Below are 15,089 nucleotides of genomic sequence, written 5' to 3' on the forward strand. Positions count from 1 at the left end.
AGAGCAAACCGGGAACGCCGCGGTTTGCTCTCTCGGTCCCGGAGCCAGCCAGCAAACCGCAGGGAAGGAGACCTGCTTGCTCGGGGTTCCGGGACCGAGAGAGCAAACCGGGAAAGGAAACCAGCTTCGCCGCGGTTTGCTCTCTCGGTCCCGGAACCCCGAGCAAGCAGGTCTCCTTCCCTGCGGTTTGCTGGGTGGCTCCGGGACCGAGAGAGCAAACCGCGGCGTTCCCGGTTTGCTCTCTCGGTCCCGGAACCCCGAGCAAGCAGGTCTCCTTCCCTGCGGTTTGCTGGGTGGCTCCGGGAACGCGAGAGCAAACCGCGGCGAAGCTGGTCTCCTTTCCCGGTTTGCTCTCTCGGTCCCGGAACCCCGAGCAAGCAGGTCTCCTTCCCTGCGGTTTGCTGGGTGGCTCCGGGACCGAGAGAGCAAACCGGGAAAGGAAACCAGCTTGATTACCAGAGGCTTCCTCCTTCCACGGAGGTCAAGAAAAGCGCTGGTAACTGTCTACATTGGATTACCAGCGCTGGATCACCAGCGCTGGATCCTCTACACCCGAGACAAAACGGGAGTACGGCCAGCGCTGCAAACAGGGAGTTGCAGCGCTGGTGGTGCCCTGCAGATGTGTACACCTTCAAAGTTGCAGCGCTGTAACTCCCTCACCAGCGCTGCAACTTTCTGATGTAGACAAGCCCTAAGAGACATATTGGAGCATAAGTTTTCATGGGTGAATACCATTTCGTCAGATGCACGTGGTGCAAATTTCCAGAGGTAGGTATAAATATGCAGGCAAGAATCAGTCTAGAGATAATGAGGTTAGTTCAGTCAGGGAGGATGAGGTCCTCTTCTAGCAGTTGAGGTGTAAACACCAAGGGAGGAGAAACTGCTTTTGTAGTTGGCTTGCCATTCACAGTCTTTGTTTAATCCTGAGCTGATGGTGTCAAATTTGCAAATAAACTGCTGAACTTCAGTTCCTTTTTGGAGTCTGGTCCTGACCCAGCATGGCTACCTTTAAATCTGCTATCTGTGTACCCAGAAGCCTCCTGCTGCAAGAGAAGCCCAAGAAAGAAACCAACAGAACTCCACTGGCCATCACCTACAGTCCTCAGCTAAAACCTCTCCAACACATCATCAGTGATCTACAACCCATCCTGGACGATGATCCCTCGCTTTCACAGGCCTTGGGAGGCAGGCCAGACAACCCGCCAACCTTAAGCATATTCTCACCAGCAACCCCACACTGCGCCATAGTAACTAACTCAGGAACCAATCCATGCAACAAACCTCGATGCCAACTCTGCCCACATATTTACACCAGCGACACCATCACAGGACCTAACCAGATCAGCCACACCATCACTGGTTCATTCACCTGCACATCCACCAATGTAATATACGCCATCATGTGCCAGCAATGCCCCTCTGCTATGTAGATCAGCCAAACTGGACAATCTCTACATAAAAGGATAAATAGACACAAGTCAGATATTAGGAATGGCAGTATACAAAAACCTGTAGCAGAACAGTTCAACCTCCCTGGACATACAATAGCAGATTTAAAGGTAGCCATTCTGCAGCAAAAAAACTTCATGACCACATGCGTCTGACGAAGTGGGTATTCACCCACGAAAGCTTATGCTCCAGTACGTCTGTTAGTCTATAAGGTGCCACAGAACTCTCTGTCACTTCTAGCCAGCTTTCTATCCCCCTTATAGTCCATTCAGCCAATCCATACTTTAACTTGCTGACAAGAATACTGTGGGAGACTGTATCAGCAGCTTTGCTAAAGTCAAGATACCATGTTCACCGCTTTCCCCATATCCACAGAGCCAGTTATTTTCTTAAAAGGCAATCAGGTTGGTCAGGCATGACTTGCCATTGGTGAATCCATGTTTACTTTTTCTGATCACCTTCCTCTCCTCCAAGTGCTTCAGTATAGATTCCTTGAGAACCAGCTCCATGATTTTTCCAGGGACTGAGGTGAGGCTGACTGATCTGTAGTTCCCCGGCTTCTCCTTCTTTCCATTTTTAAAGATGGGCACTATATTTGACTTTTTCCCATCGTCCAGGACCTCCACCAATAGTCATATGTTTTCAGAGATAATGGCCACTGGCTCTGCAATCACATCATCTAACTCCCTCAGATGCATTAGATCCAGCCCCATGGACTTGTGCATGTCCAGCTTTTCTAAATAGTCCTTAACCTGTCATTTCACCACTGAGTGCTGCTCATCTTCTCCCCATACTGTGCTGTCCAGTGCAGCAGTCTGGGAGCTGACCTTGTCTGTGAAGACCGAGGCAAAAAAAGTATTGAATACTTCAGCTTTTTCCACATCATGTCACTAGGTTGCCTCCCCCATTCAGTAAGAGTCCCACACTTTCCCTGACCACCTTCTTGTTGCTAACATACCTGAACACTATAAGCTTTATTGTGGAAAATTGCCCACACAGTTGATTTTGGATCAGTCAGCCTGAGGCTCCTTTATTTCATACAAGCATATATGCAGGGAGAGTCAGCATGGCCCCACGCAAGAGGCAAACTGCTCTGCCTTCCATAAATTTCTAGCCAGCTTATAAAGGTTAAAACCACAGACAAATTATGCATACTTCTGTATTAATTACCTTATTTGTAATACATTGCAAAATTAATATATAACAAAAGCAAAAACAAGTGTCTCACCCACTAGGCCCCCCGTATTACTCACTGTCTGTTCTTTTGTGGTCAGTAACTTTCTAACACAACTATTGTGGTTATATATTTCATAAGCCTGGCCATTGCAACTTATGCTACTTGGGGACTTTATCGCTCTACCCCTTATGCCCTTTATACACACACAGCCATTGTTCCGTTTTGGGAACTTTCTACTGTGACTCCTTTTACCTCTTGACACACACAAGCAACTTTCCTTCATTCTTTCATCACTCTGTCCCCCTCCTCTCTTCCCCTTATACACAGAGACAAGCTGAACCAAAGTTCAACGCAGCCTAGAAACAAGCTTATCCAAAGTTTAGGCCTAAAAGCCTGGCCAAAGTTGTAAGCCCACCATATTTTCCCTCACAGCTTCCATTGAATTTAGTGATAGTATTATGTGCTGAACAGCTCACAGCATTGAGCCCCCAGTGAGTGTACTCTTCAGAGCACTTAACAAACAAGAACTAATAAAGCCTTATGGTGCCCTATGAGGTAAGTAAAGGGTAGAGAAGCATTGGATTAGAATGCAGGAGTTCTTGGTTCTGTGTTCAGACCAAGCCTTTTGTCTCTGTCATTGTGCAGATGTCTTTCATCTAGAGTACATAATCATTAAAAGTTAGCACAGTGCATCTATAATTATATGATGAAACAGTAGTCAAATGGTTGTTTATTTCCAGGTTATGCTCTGTGGCATGCAAGAGGTTGATTTAGCAGATTGGCAAAGGAACACCGTTTATCGTCATTATACAAGAACTAGCAAGCAGATTGTGTGGTTCTGGCAGGTATGATGCTCATAAAATTTTATTTTCCTGTTCTCTCTTAGACAGAAGCCATGGAAACAGCTATATTCTTGTTCAAAACTCTTGCCTTTTTTATTATTGTTAGAAAAGGAATAAATATTTTCAGAGACTTTCTTGGTATGCTATTCTAATGTATTAATCTCTGTTTTAGACTATTTTACTTCTGGTATGTGCATGAGTTTTTTTTAAATCTCTCGTAATTTCTGTCTGATTCTCTACTTTAGATAGTAGTTTTATGGCTGGGATGAAGGAACATAAGCTGTGTCCAGGCTTCCAGTTCCTCCCCCTCCCTACCATCCCTCAGTATTGAAAGAGGGACTACTAGTTACTTTTATAAATTGTTTGGGGAATTATCCACATAGCTTTTTGGGGTTAATAGTTTGTTCTTATTTTCTGTATTATATGTTACTTTTAGGTTTTATTGTTTATTGAGCTAAGATCATGTTTAGTTAACATTAGTCTTCATTAAATGTCTGCATTTAACAGGCCAATGTATCTGACAGTTACTTCTCATGTTAAGAATAGGATAAACTGTGTTGGTTTTTTTAGATTGTGGTAACTGTTGAAAAATATTGACATTTTTAATCCATGACTGCTGTAAAGTTATGTTCAGGTTTGTGCCTGTCTTAGATTGTGAAGAAAAGAAAAATATCTTATACTTTCCAAAAATTTACCCAGAATCACCCAGAAGATTAAAAACAGCGGTCACAGTCAATACATTTTCTACTGTGTTATATATCATGTTGGCTTAGTGATCTGCTTAAGAATGCTATATTAAGCCAGCAGGAAAAGTCAGACATCCCCAATCCTTTAAGACTGATTTGAAATATTTAGAGTGATCCAAGGGCCAGTGATTCATCTGCTACAAATTTGTGAATTTACAAGAAACTAAGTATTGAAAGATTCCTAGCAAATGGTGAAATAACTGAATAGTGTTTCTGCATTTACAGAGCACTGATATTTCAGTTGCACATGTCTCTAAGAAAGTCAAGATTAAAGTAATACCTATGCCATCTGACTCTCACAAGAAAAAAAGTACTTTTACTTTATCCCCCTCCTAAGTCATAAAGGCTTCTTAGCTTGGATTCTCCAGTCTACTAAGGCCACTTTGTATCATGTAAGCCTTAAAGTGACCACAGATGGCCAGCAGAGAATTCTCCTTCTGCCGGGGAACTTTCCATTGGGAGGAAAGGTGGTGGAAGTGCTTCCACCATCTTCTACACCAGCTGTACCCCATCTTTCCTTCTCTGGTTATAATAGGTGATAGGAAGCATGTTGGGACATTCTGTGGACATAGGAGAGGGGGAAGGGGTATGATGGACTGAAGCTCCACTGCTCCTGATCCTTCATTGTTGTGACAATTCTAAGGGACCGTATGCCAGTAGTGTAGAGAGAGCTTCTCCTGTGGAGATCTAACTTGTTAGAGATTGGTGGGTAAAGATTATGTAGGTGCAACTGCATCATTGCATCCCACCTCTTGACTGCAGTTGAGCTTCGTGCAGGTAGAGTGGAAAATTTTCACCATTATGATTTAGACTTTGACAAGTAGCCCAGTCTAGGATGGTCTATAAACTACGTTTAGTTAATATGTGGCCTTCAGCACTACACATGTTCAGTGTTTTCACAGTAGAAGCCTTCATAGCTCCAATAAGAATGGGGGAAGATGTATTGAGTTCTCCCTTGGCAAGACAGGTAAGGAATCTTCTGTCTTTGGACCCTGAGGGGAGAGACTTGTTGGCCTGGACTTCGCAGGCTGGTGTTAAAAAAGGGAGTATGGGGGCATATTTCAGGAGTGGGGGTAAAGCTGTTTAACAAGAGGAAAAAATGGTCAGTGAAAAAATAAGAAGTTGGGGTAAAAGGAGAGGCAATTCTGAAGGGGAAGTTGGTGGGGAGAAAAATAAAAAGCAAGATTAGAAAAGTAAAAATGTCTGTAAAAGGGTGAAGATGAAGTAAAAATGATTGTTATGGGGAGGGGAATCTAAAGAAATAAAAAATTAAGTTATAACACTAAGACAAGGAAGGCTAGATCAAAATACAGAAGGAAAGGAAGAAAAGTGAAATATAAGAATAGAGAATGAAGGAAAAACAAAACCAAATAGTAAACTCATTATTTTATTGAACATTTGTAGATAAAAGGTTATGATAAAAGTATTATGTAAAACACATTCTGTTCATGGCTTTCCTACTTTGGAATTAATGGCCTTGTGATCATGGCCTCGTGACTCAGGAGGTACACCCATTAACAACTGAAATTCTTAGCCTCTGCTTTTTACATTCTCACCCATCAGAGAAGGGACTCTGGGATCATTTGCTAGACTCAGAAGCTCCCAGGCTTTGCTCAGGATGGTAACTCATGCAAAGGAAACCCAAGAGATGAAGACTGTGCCTTAGCTGCAAAGAAGGCATAATGCCCTCTGCAGCAGGATCATCTTCACTGTTGGGAGAGCAGGCAGCCATCAAATTTGCAGTCCTCACTGTGTCACCAGGGAGGATGATCAGCTGATGTAGGAAGCAGTGCTGAGGGTGGAGTCCAACCTCCCAAGTCACATGCACGTAAAGGATGCAGGGGAACCCTTTTTTGGACTCTAGCTGGACTCTTGTGAAAGAGGCTGCTCACCTGAGCATATGAAGAGGAATACCATTGGCTTCTTGCCACACTGTCCACAACTCCCATTAGCATTACACACACTTCCTATCTTTGAATGATTGATTATTTTTGAAAACTCATGGAAGAGGAGAGAGATTCTGGACTGAAAGAGGGAAAATATAGTGCCAATCTATAAAAAAGGGGAGTAAGGACAACTCAAGGAATTACAAACCAGTCAGTTTAACTTCAGTACCCCGAAAGCAAATGGAGCAAATAATCAAGCAGTTGATTTGCAAACACCTATAAGATAATAAAGTAATAATTACCATCAACATCAATTTGTCAGGAACAAATACTGTCAAACTAACCTAATAGCTTTCTTTGACAGGGTAACAAACCTTGTGGATGTGGGGAAGCAGTAGATGTGGTATATCTTGACTTTAATAAGGCTTTTGGTACTATCTCGCATGACCTTCTCATGAACAAACTAGGGAAATATAGCTTAGAAGGAGCTAGGTGGGTGCCTAACTGGTTGGAAAATCATTCCCAGAGAGTAGTTATTAGTGGTTCACAGTTAAGCTGGAAGGGTATATCAATTGGGGTCCTGCAGGGATCAGTCCTGGGTCTGGTTCTGTTCAATATCTTTGTAAAGTGCTTTTTGAGATAGGGTTAAAATTCAAAATGATCTGGACAAACTGGAGAAATGATCTGAAGTAAATAGGATGAAATTCGATAAGGACAAATGCAAAATACTCCACTTAGGCAGGAACAATCATTTGCGCACACACAAAATGGGAAATGACTGTGTAGGACAGAGTATTGCAGAAAGGGTTATAGTGGATCGCATGTTAAATGAGTCAACAGTGTAACACTATTGCAAAAAAAGTGAATATCATTCTAGGATGTATCAGCAAGAGTGTTGTAAGCAAGACACACGAAATAATTCTTCCACTCTCCTGGACTTTGATAAGAGTACCTGGAGTACTGTGTCCAGTTTTGGGCACCAAATTTCAGGAAAGGTGTGGACAAATTGGAGAAAGTCCAGAGGAGAGGAACAAAAATGATTAAAGATCTAGACAACATTTGTTCAGTCTGGAGGAGAGAAGACTGAGGGAGGACATAAGCTTTCAAGTATGTAAAAGGTTATTACAGGGAGGAGGGTGAAAAAATGTTCTCCTTAACCTCTAAGGATAGGACAAGAAGCAATGGGCTTAAATTGAAGCAAGTGAGGTTTAGGTCAGACATTAAGATAAATTTCCTAATTGTTTGGGTAGTTAAGCACTGGAACAAATTGTCTAAGGAGGTTGTGTAAAAACAGGTTAGACAAACACCTATCAGGCAAGGTCTAGTTATTAGTCCTGTGTTGAGTGCAGGGGACTGGACTACTGAGATCTCTTCCAGTCCTACACTCCTATGATTATTTTTAACTGCTGGTCGTCTCCAACATACGCATTCTCTTTATGATCTCAACACAGCTTTTGGGTAGCTCATCAAACCACTAGGGAGCTGATCTAGAAGAGACCTCATCCAAGCTCTCTTAAGAGTCATAGAATATCAGGGTTGGAATGGACCTCAAGAGGTCATCTAGTCCAACCCCCTGCTCAAAGCAAGACCAACCCCCAACTGTTTTTTTTTTGGATCCCTCAAGGATTGAACTTAAACCTTGGGTTTAGTAGGCCAGTGCTCAAACCATTGAGCTATCCCACCCCCCAGTAGTAGAACTTTTAAACTCTGAGAAAGAGCAGAACCTTGAAGGAAGAGTGAGGCTTCTCAGCAATGCTAAGGTGGGAGAATGCCTCTCTGAGAGTGGGCTCCTCTTTCAGCTCCAGATTATGCAGTTTTGTATTAAGCACTCTAGCACCCTTCAATACCAGACTCTTCTGACAACAAAAAGAAAAAGTCTCCAAAGACATGGCTCTTCAAAAGCAAGGAAGAACAAGGCATTCTTTCCTGTCCATCAGGACATCAATGAAATTTGTTGACAGAAATATTGGGATCAGACAGACACCAAAATCACCCTTCCTTAAGTCATGCATAAGACTATAAATATAAACTTATAAAGGAACACCATGAATCTTGGAGTCTTGCTTCATATTGCCCCGCTATACCTTTGCCTAGCAGCAGTGGGACAGCAGTATCCTTTTGGATCCAAGCAGAAGAAAGCTATAGAAATAATTTAGGAAAATAAATTGTTGTTACTAATTAACTAAATTAATAAATGATTCTCTTAAAAAAGGTAGTATGGGGAAATAAAGTGTTAGATGTACTGCCCACAGCCTTGCTCACTGCACTAGCGTGACCAGGGACAGCTGCTAGTGAACCTGGTGCTTGCCCTAATGGGCAGGGCTGGAGGTGGAATTAGGGGCGGTACAGCCACACTGGAGGAACTGCTGGCATGGGGTGCTGGCTCCTTGGGGTTGCTTTCACCACTGCGGTTCCCAGTAGAGCCTGCAGCTCTGCATATACCAATTTATTTCCGCAGATATAAATTTTTTATCCGTGCAGAGCTCTATTGAGCACCGCTGTGCACTTATCAGAGATTTTCACTGAGCTGTCAATTAACTATGACTTTTTTCTGACTAGTTAGTTAATTTGGAATCCAGCAACATATACACATAGTTCGAATATGCATTATTTTGCATTTATCATGACAGAGTTTCATATGGTGTCATGCTGCAAAGTCCACCTACCTTTGTGTCTCTAGAATTCTTCTTATCTATAATTGGTCTTCAGTGACCTACATAATTTTATTTAATCTGCAAATATTGCCACTTCACTGTTCAAGTCAACAAAGATGTAATAGATGTTCTCCATCTGCAATAGCTGTTCATGACAAAGTTCAAAATGTGCAATTTGATGAGATATTTAGCATGAGATATATGCTTGATCTCTCATATAAGGTAGCCATTTCTGGTAGAGAGAACCTCAGCCAGGAGGGTGTCTGAGCTCAAGACCCTGACTTCAGAGCCCCCTTACACTGTGTTCCATATGGGCAAGGTCTAGCTTAGGCCTCACGTGGTTTTCCTCCTGAAACTTGTTTCCCAATTTGACATCAAGCAGCACTCGAAGAAGGAAAAACAGTTACCTTCTCGTAACTGTTGTTCTTCTAAATATGTTGTTCATGTCCAGTCCAATACCCACCCTCCTACCTCTCTGTTGGAGTAGCCGGCAAGGAGGAACTGAGGGGCTGGTTGGTTGGTAGAGCTCTATAGTGAGCACCATGAAGGCATGACTCCAGGAGGCACCCAGTGCAACCCAACAGATGCTGCTAGGGGAAAAGTTTTCTGCCTGCCGTGCACACATGCATGCACCTGATTGGAATGGACATGAACAACACATCTCAAAAAACAACAGTTACGAGAAGGTGAGTAACCGTTTTTTCAGCAGGTCAAAGACAGTGTAGCAATCCCTTTCAGCCCAATTCCCTGTGTATCACATTCGTTCAGAACCACCTAAATTGACATGTAGATTCCAGAAGAGAGAACCATCCACTATCAAAATGACAACTACTCAGCTTTCCTCATCAAGTAGGCATCCATTTTTATTTTTGGTCGAGGGTCAAGACCTGTGCCGCTATCAGGACCTAAAGCTGTATTATTTTACTCACTCTCTCCCACCGTTTGGGGATCATCTCTCCCATTTCTGATCCTCATGTGAGCAGATTTCTTCAGACAGATACGATTTGGAAGTCTTAACATGGGGCTATTCTATCCACATCACCTTCTTTCCCCTGTCCCTTTTCAGGGTCCCATCTCACAAACATTGTCAGTCTGAGACAGGAAGTCCTATCTCTTCTTCACATAGGAGCCAAGTACCTGCCCAGCACCAAGGGAAGGGGTTCTATTCCAAATGCTTTCTGATTCCCAAAAAAGAAGGGCAGATAGAGACGCATTTTAGGGCTCAGGCCATTAAACATTTTCATAAAAACACAAAAGTTCAGGATCGTGACAATCACAGATATAATACCATCTCTAAATCTTGGGGACATGTTTGCATTGACCTTCAGGATGCCTATTTTCATATCACAATGTATCCATCTCACAAGAGGTTTCTGCACTTTGTGGTCAGCCAGGAACATTTTCAATATCAAATGCTCCCCTTTTGGACTCTTTACTGCCCCCAGAGTCTTTATGAAAGTTTTGGCAGGGGTAGCTACTCAACTACAATGGTTAGGTATAATCTTCTTCCCCTATCTCAATAATTGGTCCTCAAGGTTTGCTCACACAGCTAAGTTCTTTCCACAGTGAAGAAAGCTATGGGACCCTATTTGACAAGTTAGAACTTCAGCACGAAAAGCTCGCTTTGACACCATTTCAGCAAATAAAGTTTATAGGAACCACCTTAGATGCCACATCATCCACAGCTTTCCTTCTGCTACACAGATTTATGACACTAGTGAATCTGAACTCTCAGGTCCAATTGAGCCCACAAATAGCCAGAACTGTTCTACAGTTCCTAAGTCATGTGGCAGCCTGCACCTTTGACACGCTTCATTCCAGTTTGCATTTACATTGCATCCAGGGATGGTTGAGAACTGTTTTACACTCCCCAGCAAACAGAACAAATTACTGTTGTTCTGTCGCCAGATTCTAGAGTTGTTTAATAGGTGGAAAGATCCAAACAAGGTCTGTGTTTAATTCCTCTTCATTCCACATCCCCTCATTGCCACCATCGTATCAGATTCATCTCTTGTATGGTGGGGAACTTGTCTTTGGCTATATGTACACTTACGGCAACGTGTAGAGTACAGACACTACATGACCATCTAGCACAGGTATAAATAGCAGTGTAGATGGTGAAGCACTGCCTAGACAGATAAAGCACAGATACACCAGAATCTTAAGGTATATACCATGCACACAGCTCTCTACATGGCCAAGCAGTGCCTGCCACATTAAACTGTTGTTTTTAGCAGCATACTGTCTCACTGCCTGAGTCTTTCCCTGCCACAGTGAAAGACTCTGGCAGTGGGGAAAGACCTTGGAAGGAAGGCGGCAGTAAAGAAAGCCTCTGGCAATGGGAAGGAAGCAGGGAAAGTTTCCTTTCATTGCCACATGTAGATACACACTGCTTTTCAGTGCTCCATGTACCTTACATTCTGTCACAAGTGGAAACAAGGCTTTTGAATGCGTACCATATGAGGTAAATGGACTGCCAAGAGTCCATTCTCCATATCAACTTCTTGGAACTCAGGCCAGTCAGAGTTGCCTGCAGCTGTTTCCTTCCTATGGTCAAGAGTCAATCTGTCAAAATCATGACAGTCTCAACATGTACAATATGTATCATCAAGGAGAACCAAGAGCCACCCTTTGGGAAGAAGCAATATAACTATGGAATTGGTGCATAGCTCATCAGATTTTCATTTTGCCTCATGTTTAACAAGTCTGTAGAACACCATAGCCAATAGTTTGAGCAGATACTTCTGCCAGGACCACAAGTAGAAAATCAACAACCTGATTCTTAGGTATACAGTCCTCACATTAGGTTTTCCAGAAATAGATCTGTTTGCTACCACCATCAATGGAAAGAGTTGAAAGTTCTGCTCAGGCGGATGTCTAGGCCATCAGTCCCAGGGAGATTCTTTCCTCATGTCTAAGGCTGCAATTTTTTCAGGGAGGTCATGGAAGTCATCTGACTTTCTGGGACTTCTTTGCCTGCAGGCACCGCCCCTACATCTCCCATTAGCTGCAGTTCCCAATGGGAGCTGCGGAGCCAGTGCTCAGGACAGAGGCAGAAGCAGTGTGCAGAGCTGCCTGGCTGCACCTCTGCCTAGAAGCTGAGGGAGGGGATGTTGCTGCTTCCGGGGAGGCGTAGAGCCAAGTAGGGAGCCTGCCAGTCCTGCACTCCCCTTACTGCCCTCCCCCTCCTGAGCACCCGCAACATCCCCAGGCTGCCCCCTTCCTCTCAAAATTTAGTTAGGGGTATATAGTACAAATTATGGACAGGTCTCAGGCCATGAATTTTTGTTTACTGTCCATGACTTTTACTAAAAATACCCGTGACTAAAACATAGCCTTACTCATGTCCTCTACTCCTATCTTCTGACATTGCTGTGCCTCAGAGTCTAAACAAAATCCAGCAGAATAGAGCCATGGTCATCCTAATTGCACTGACTTGGGCCAATGCAAATTTGGTTCCCCTTGCTGATTTTCCTGCCATCTTTCCTGCAGCTGCCAACTATTCCTGATCCACTAACTCAAAATTCGGGATACATTCTTCATCTGAGCTTCACACTGCAGCTCAAGCCTTGTTTTCTAGATGTCTCTCTGTGGTAGAGGTCTCCTGTGTGAGAGGCTCACAAGAGGTTTTGTTGAATAGTAGAAAAGCATCAACTACAAAAATCTACCCATAGAAATGGAAGAGATTCCACCATTGGTATATCCAACAGCACTGTCCTATCAATTCTTCCCTTTTGGATGTTTTAGATTCTCTGTTGGGTTTAAAGAATGCAGGTCTCTCTCGGAGTTCCATAGATGTTCATTTAGCAGCTATCACAGATTTCCATTCCCCCTGCTGAAGGGTTTAAGTATTTCCTCACCCCACCACTTCCAGATTCATCAAAGGATTAGCTAACTTTTTCCATGTCAGAAAACCCACTCCTGTGTGGGACTTTATTCTTCTTTGAGTGCTTGCTCATATCGATTCCAATTAGGTGTGCGCACACTGCACGCATGTTCGTTGGAAGATTTTTACCTTAGCAACACTCGGTGGGTTGGGTGGGTCACCCCCCTGGAGTGGCGCCATTATGGTGCCGGATATATACCCCTGCCAGCCCAACGGCCCCTCAGTTCCTTCTTACCGCCCATGACGGTCGTTGGAACTTTGGAGCGCAGCTTTGCTGATCTCCACGTCCCTAGCTTACTGATAGTTCTTTGCTGCTAATTGTGTTTACAGTTCGAGTTCTTATAGTTATAGTTAGTATTAGTTGTGTATATATAGTGAGTGTCTAAGGGGGGATCGGGGATTAGCTCCTTCCTCCACCTCAGTGCGGGCTCATGCCCAAGTCACCGGGATTCAAACTGTGCTTGGCCGTGCCAAAAGCCGATGCCAATAGGGGACCCCATGACTCCTACCTGAAGTGCCTAGGGGAATCCCACCTTCCTGATAAGTGCTGCATCTGCAAATCATTTAAACCGAGGATGAAGAAGGAGCAGGACTTTCGATTGAAACAGCTCCTCATGGAGTCGGAACTTAGTCCTGCACCGTCGGTACCGAGCACTCAACAGGCTGCATCTGTAAGGAGTGCCCGTTCGGTCCCGGACCGCTCCGGTACCGAGAAGGAGCCCCAGCATCAACCCTTACCGGTACTGACATCTGCTCGGCGCTGCTCCCTATCCCTGGGACCTAGGAAGCAACATACAGCTCCACCTGCTTCAGCTCAACAGAAGAAGCATTCATCGAAGATGGATCGCGTGGCACCGCTAAGTGTGGCACTGTTGAGTCCGGTGCCTGACAGCTTCCCGTTATGCTGTGGTTGAGCTTGCTCTCCCTTCTACACCGGAGACCTTCTCCACGGGAAGGGAGCTCATAGCTATGACGGAGTCTGCACGGCCTCAACCCCCGGCACCGCTGGTGCGGGTCATCCAATCCATTGGGAAACCAACCCTGGTAAGGCCACCCTCCGTCTGACCAACAGAGAGACGTCATTCAAGATCATGGTCTCACCGACGCTCTTGATCACGCCGATCATGCTCCCGGTGCCGCTTGCAATCCCGGCACTGTTCTCCATTGCGGTACCGGTCGCATTCGCGGCACCGTTCGGCCTCTTGGTCGCCAGCCACATACTCTTGGCACCGATCCGACTCTCGGCACCACACATCTCACAGTCGCTCCAGACGAAGGGACTCAAGATCCCGATCAACCTCCCGGCACCGCTACGGACACAGGTCCCGGTCTCGCTAGCGGTACCATTATAGCTCCCGGTACTACTCTCTGGTACCACCCTGGGAAAGAACAACCAGAACTGTGGCTCCCTCTCAGGGTCTGTCAGCACCGCCGTGGCCGTCGAGAGACACATTGGTGTCATCACAGGCTGGTAGCGCTTCCTATCCACAAGAGCGCGACTCGGATGTCCCCAGCCATATATTTCCCGAGAGCCACGAGCAAGGACCCCATCACTGGTCGTTCTGGACACCGTGGGCATACCACCAAGCACAAGGTGCTCCTTCAGTGGTTCCACAATCGGCCCCGTCAGAACACCGGGTGCCAGAGGTGACAGTAAGCCATCCCCCCGCATGGGCACGGATGAGGCTCTGATACCACCTGCAGATACCTAGGTCCCACCTGATGCAAATGACGCTCCTCAAGAACAGGAGCCCCCACAGGACCCTCTGGTCCATGGCCTCTCCTCTTCCTCCTCGCCAGACAAGGCGGTGGCGGGAACATCCTCCTCAGGCCCTCCGCCATTTGATCTAAGGGCCCATCAAGACCTCTTGAGACGAGTGGCTCAGAATATGAAGCAGCAAAGAATCCTGTGGCACCTTATAGACTAACAGACGTTTTGGAGCATGAGCTTTCGTGGGTGAATACCCACTTCCTCAGATGCATGTAGTGGAAATTTCCAGGGGCAGGTATATATATGCTAGCAAGCAAGCTAGAGATAACGAGGTCAGTTCAATCAGGGAGGATGAGGCCCTGTTCTAGCAGTTGAGGTGTGAAAACCAAGAGAGGAGAAACTGGTTCTGTAGTTGGCAAGCCATTCATAGTCTTTGTTCAATCCTGAGCTGATGGTGTCAAATTTGCAGATGAACTGAAGCTCAGCAGTTTCTCTTTGAAGTCAGGTCCTGAAGTTTTTTTGCTGCAGGACGGCCACCTTAAGGTCTGCTATAGTGTGGCTAGGGAGGTTGAAGTGCTCTCCCAAACCCAAGAAAGAAACCAACAGGACTCCACTGGCCATCACATACAGCCCCCAGCTAAAACCTCTCCAATGCATCATCAAGGATCTACAACCCATCCTGGACAATGATCTCACACTTTCACAGGCCTTGGGTGGCAGACCAGTCCTTGCCCACAG

At 45.0% G+C, this 15,089-nt stretch overlaps 1 protein-coding gene and 1 long non-coding RNA gene across 4 annotated transcripts in view; one reads left to right on the forward strand and one right to left on the reverse strand.

Annotated features, from left to right (window-relative positions):
* Positions 1-15,089, forward strand: part of WWP1 (WW domain containing E3 ubiquitin protein ligase 1) — a 160,459-nt gene that overhangs the window by 138,251 nt on the left and 7,119 nt on the right. For all 3 annotated transcript variants that reach the window (XM_030553396.1, XM_030553398.1, XM_030553397.1), the window contains exon 21: positions 3,367-3,471. In XM_030553396.1, coding sequence (XP_030409256.1) covers positions 3,367-3,471 — 105 coding nt within the window. The remainder of the gene's footprint in view (positions 1-3,366; positions 3,472-15,089) is intronic.
* Positions 1-15,089, reverse strand: part of LOC115646936 — a 47,886-nt gene that overhangs the window by 28,021 nt on the left and 4,776 nt on the right. The window lies entirely within an intron of this gene.

Source organism: Gopherus evgoodei, chromosome 2, assembly GCF_007399415.2.
Source record: "Gopherus evgoodei ecotype Sinaloan lineage chromosome 2, rGopEvg1_v1.p, whole genome shotgun sequence".
Lineage (NCBI taxonomy): Eukaryota > Metazoa > Chordata > Testudines > Testudinidae > Gopherus > Gopherus evgoodei.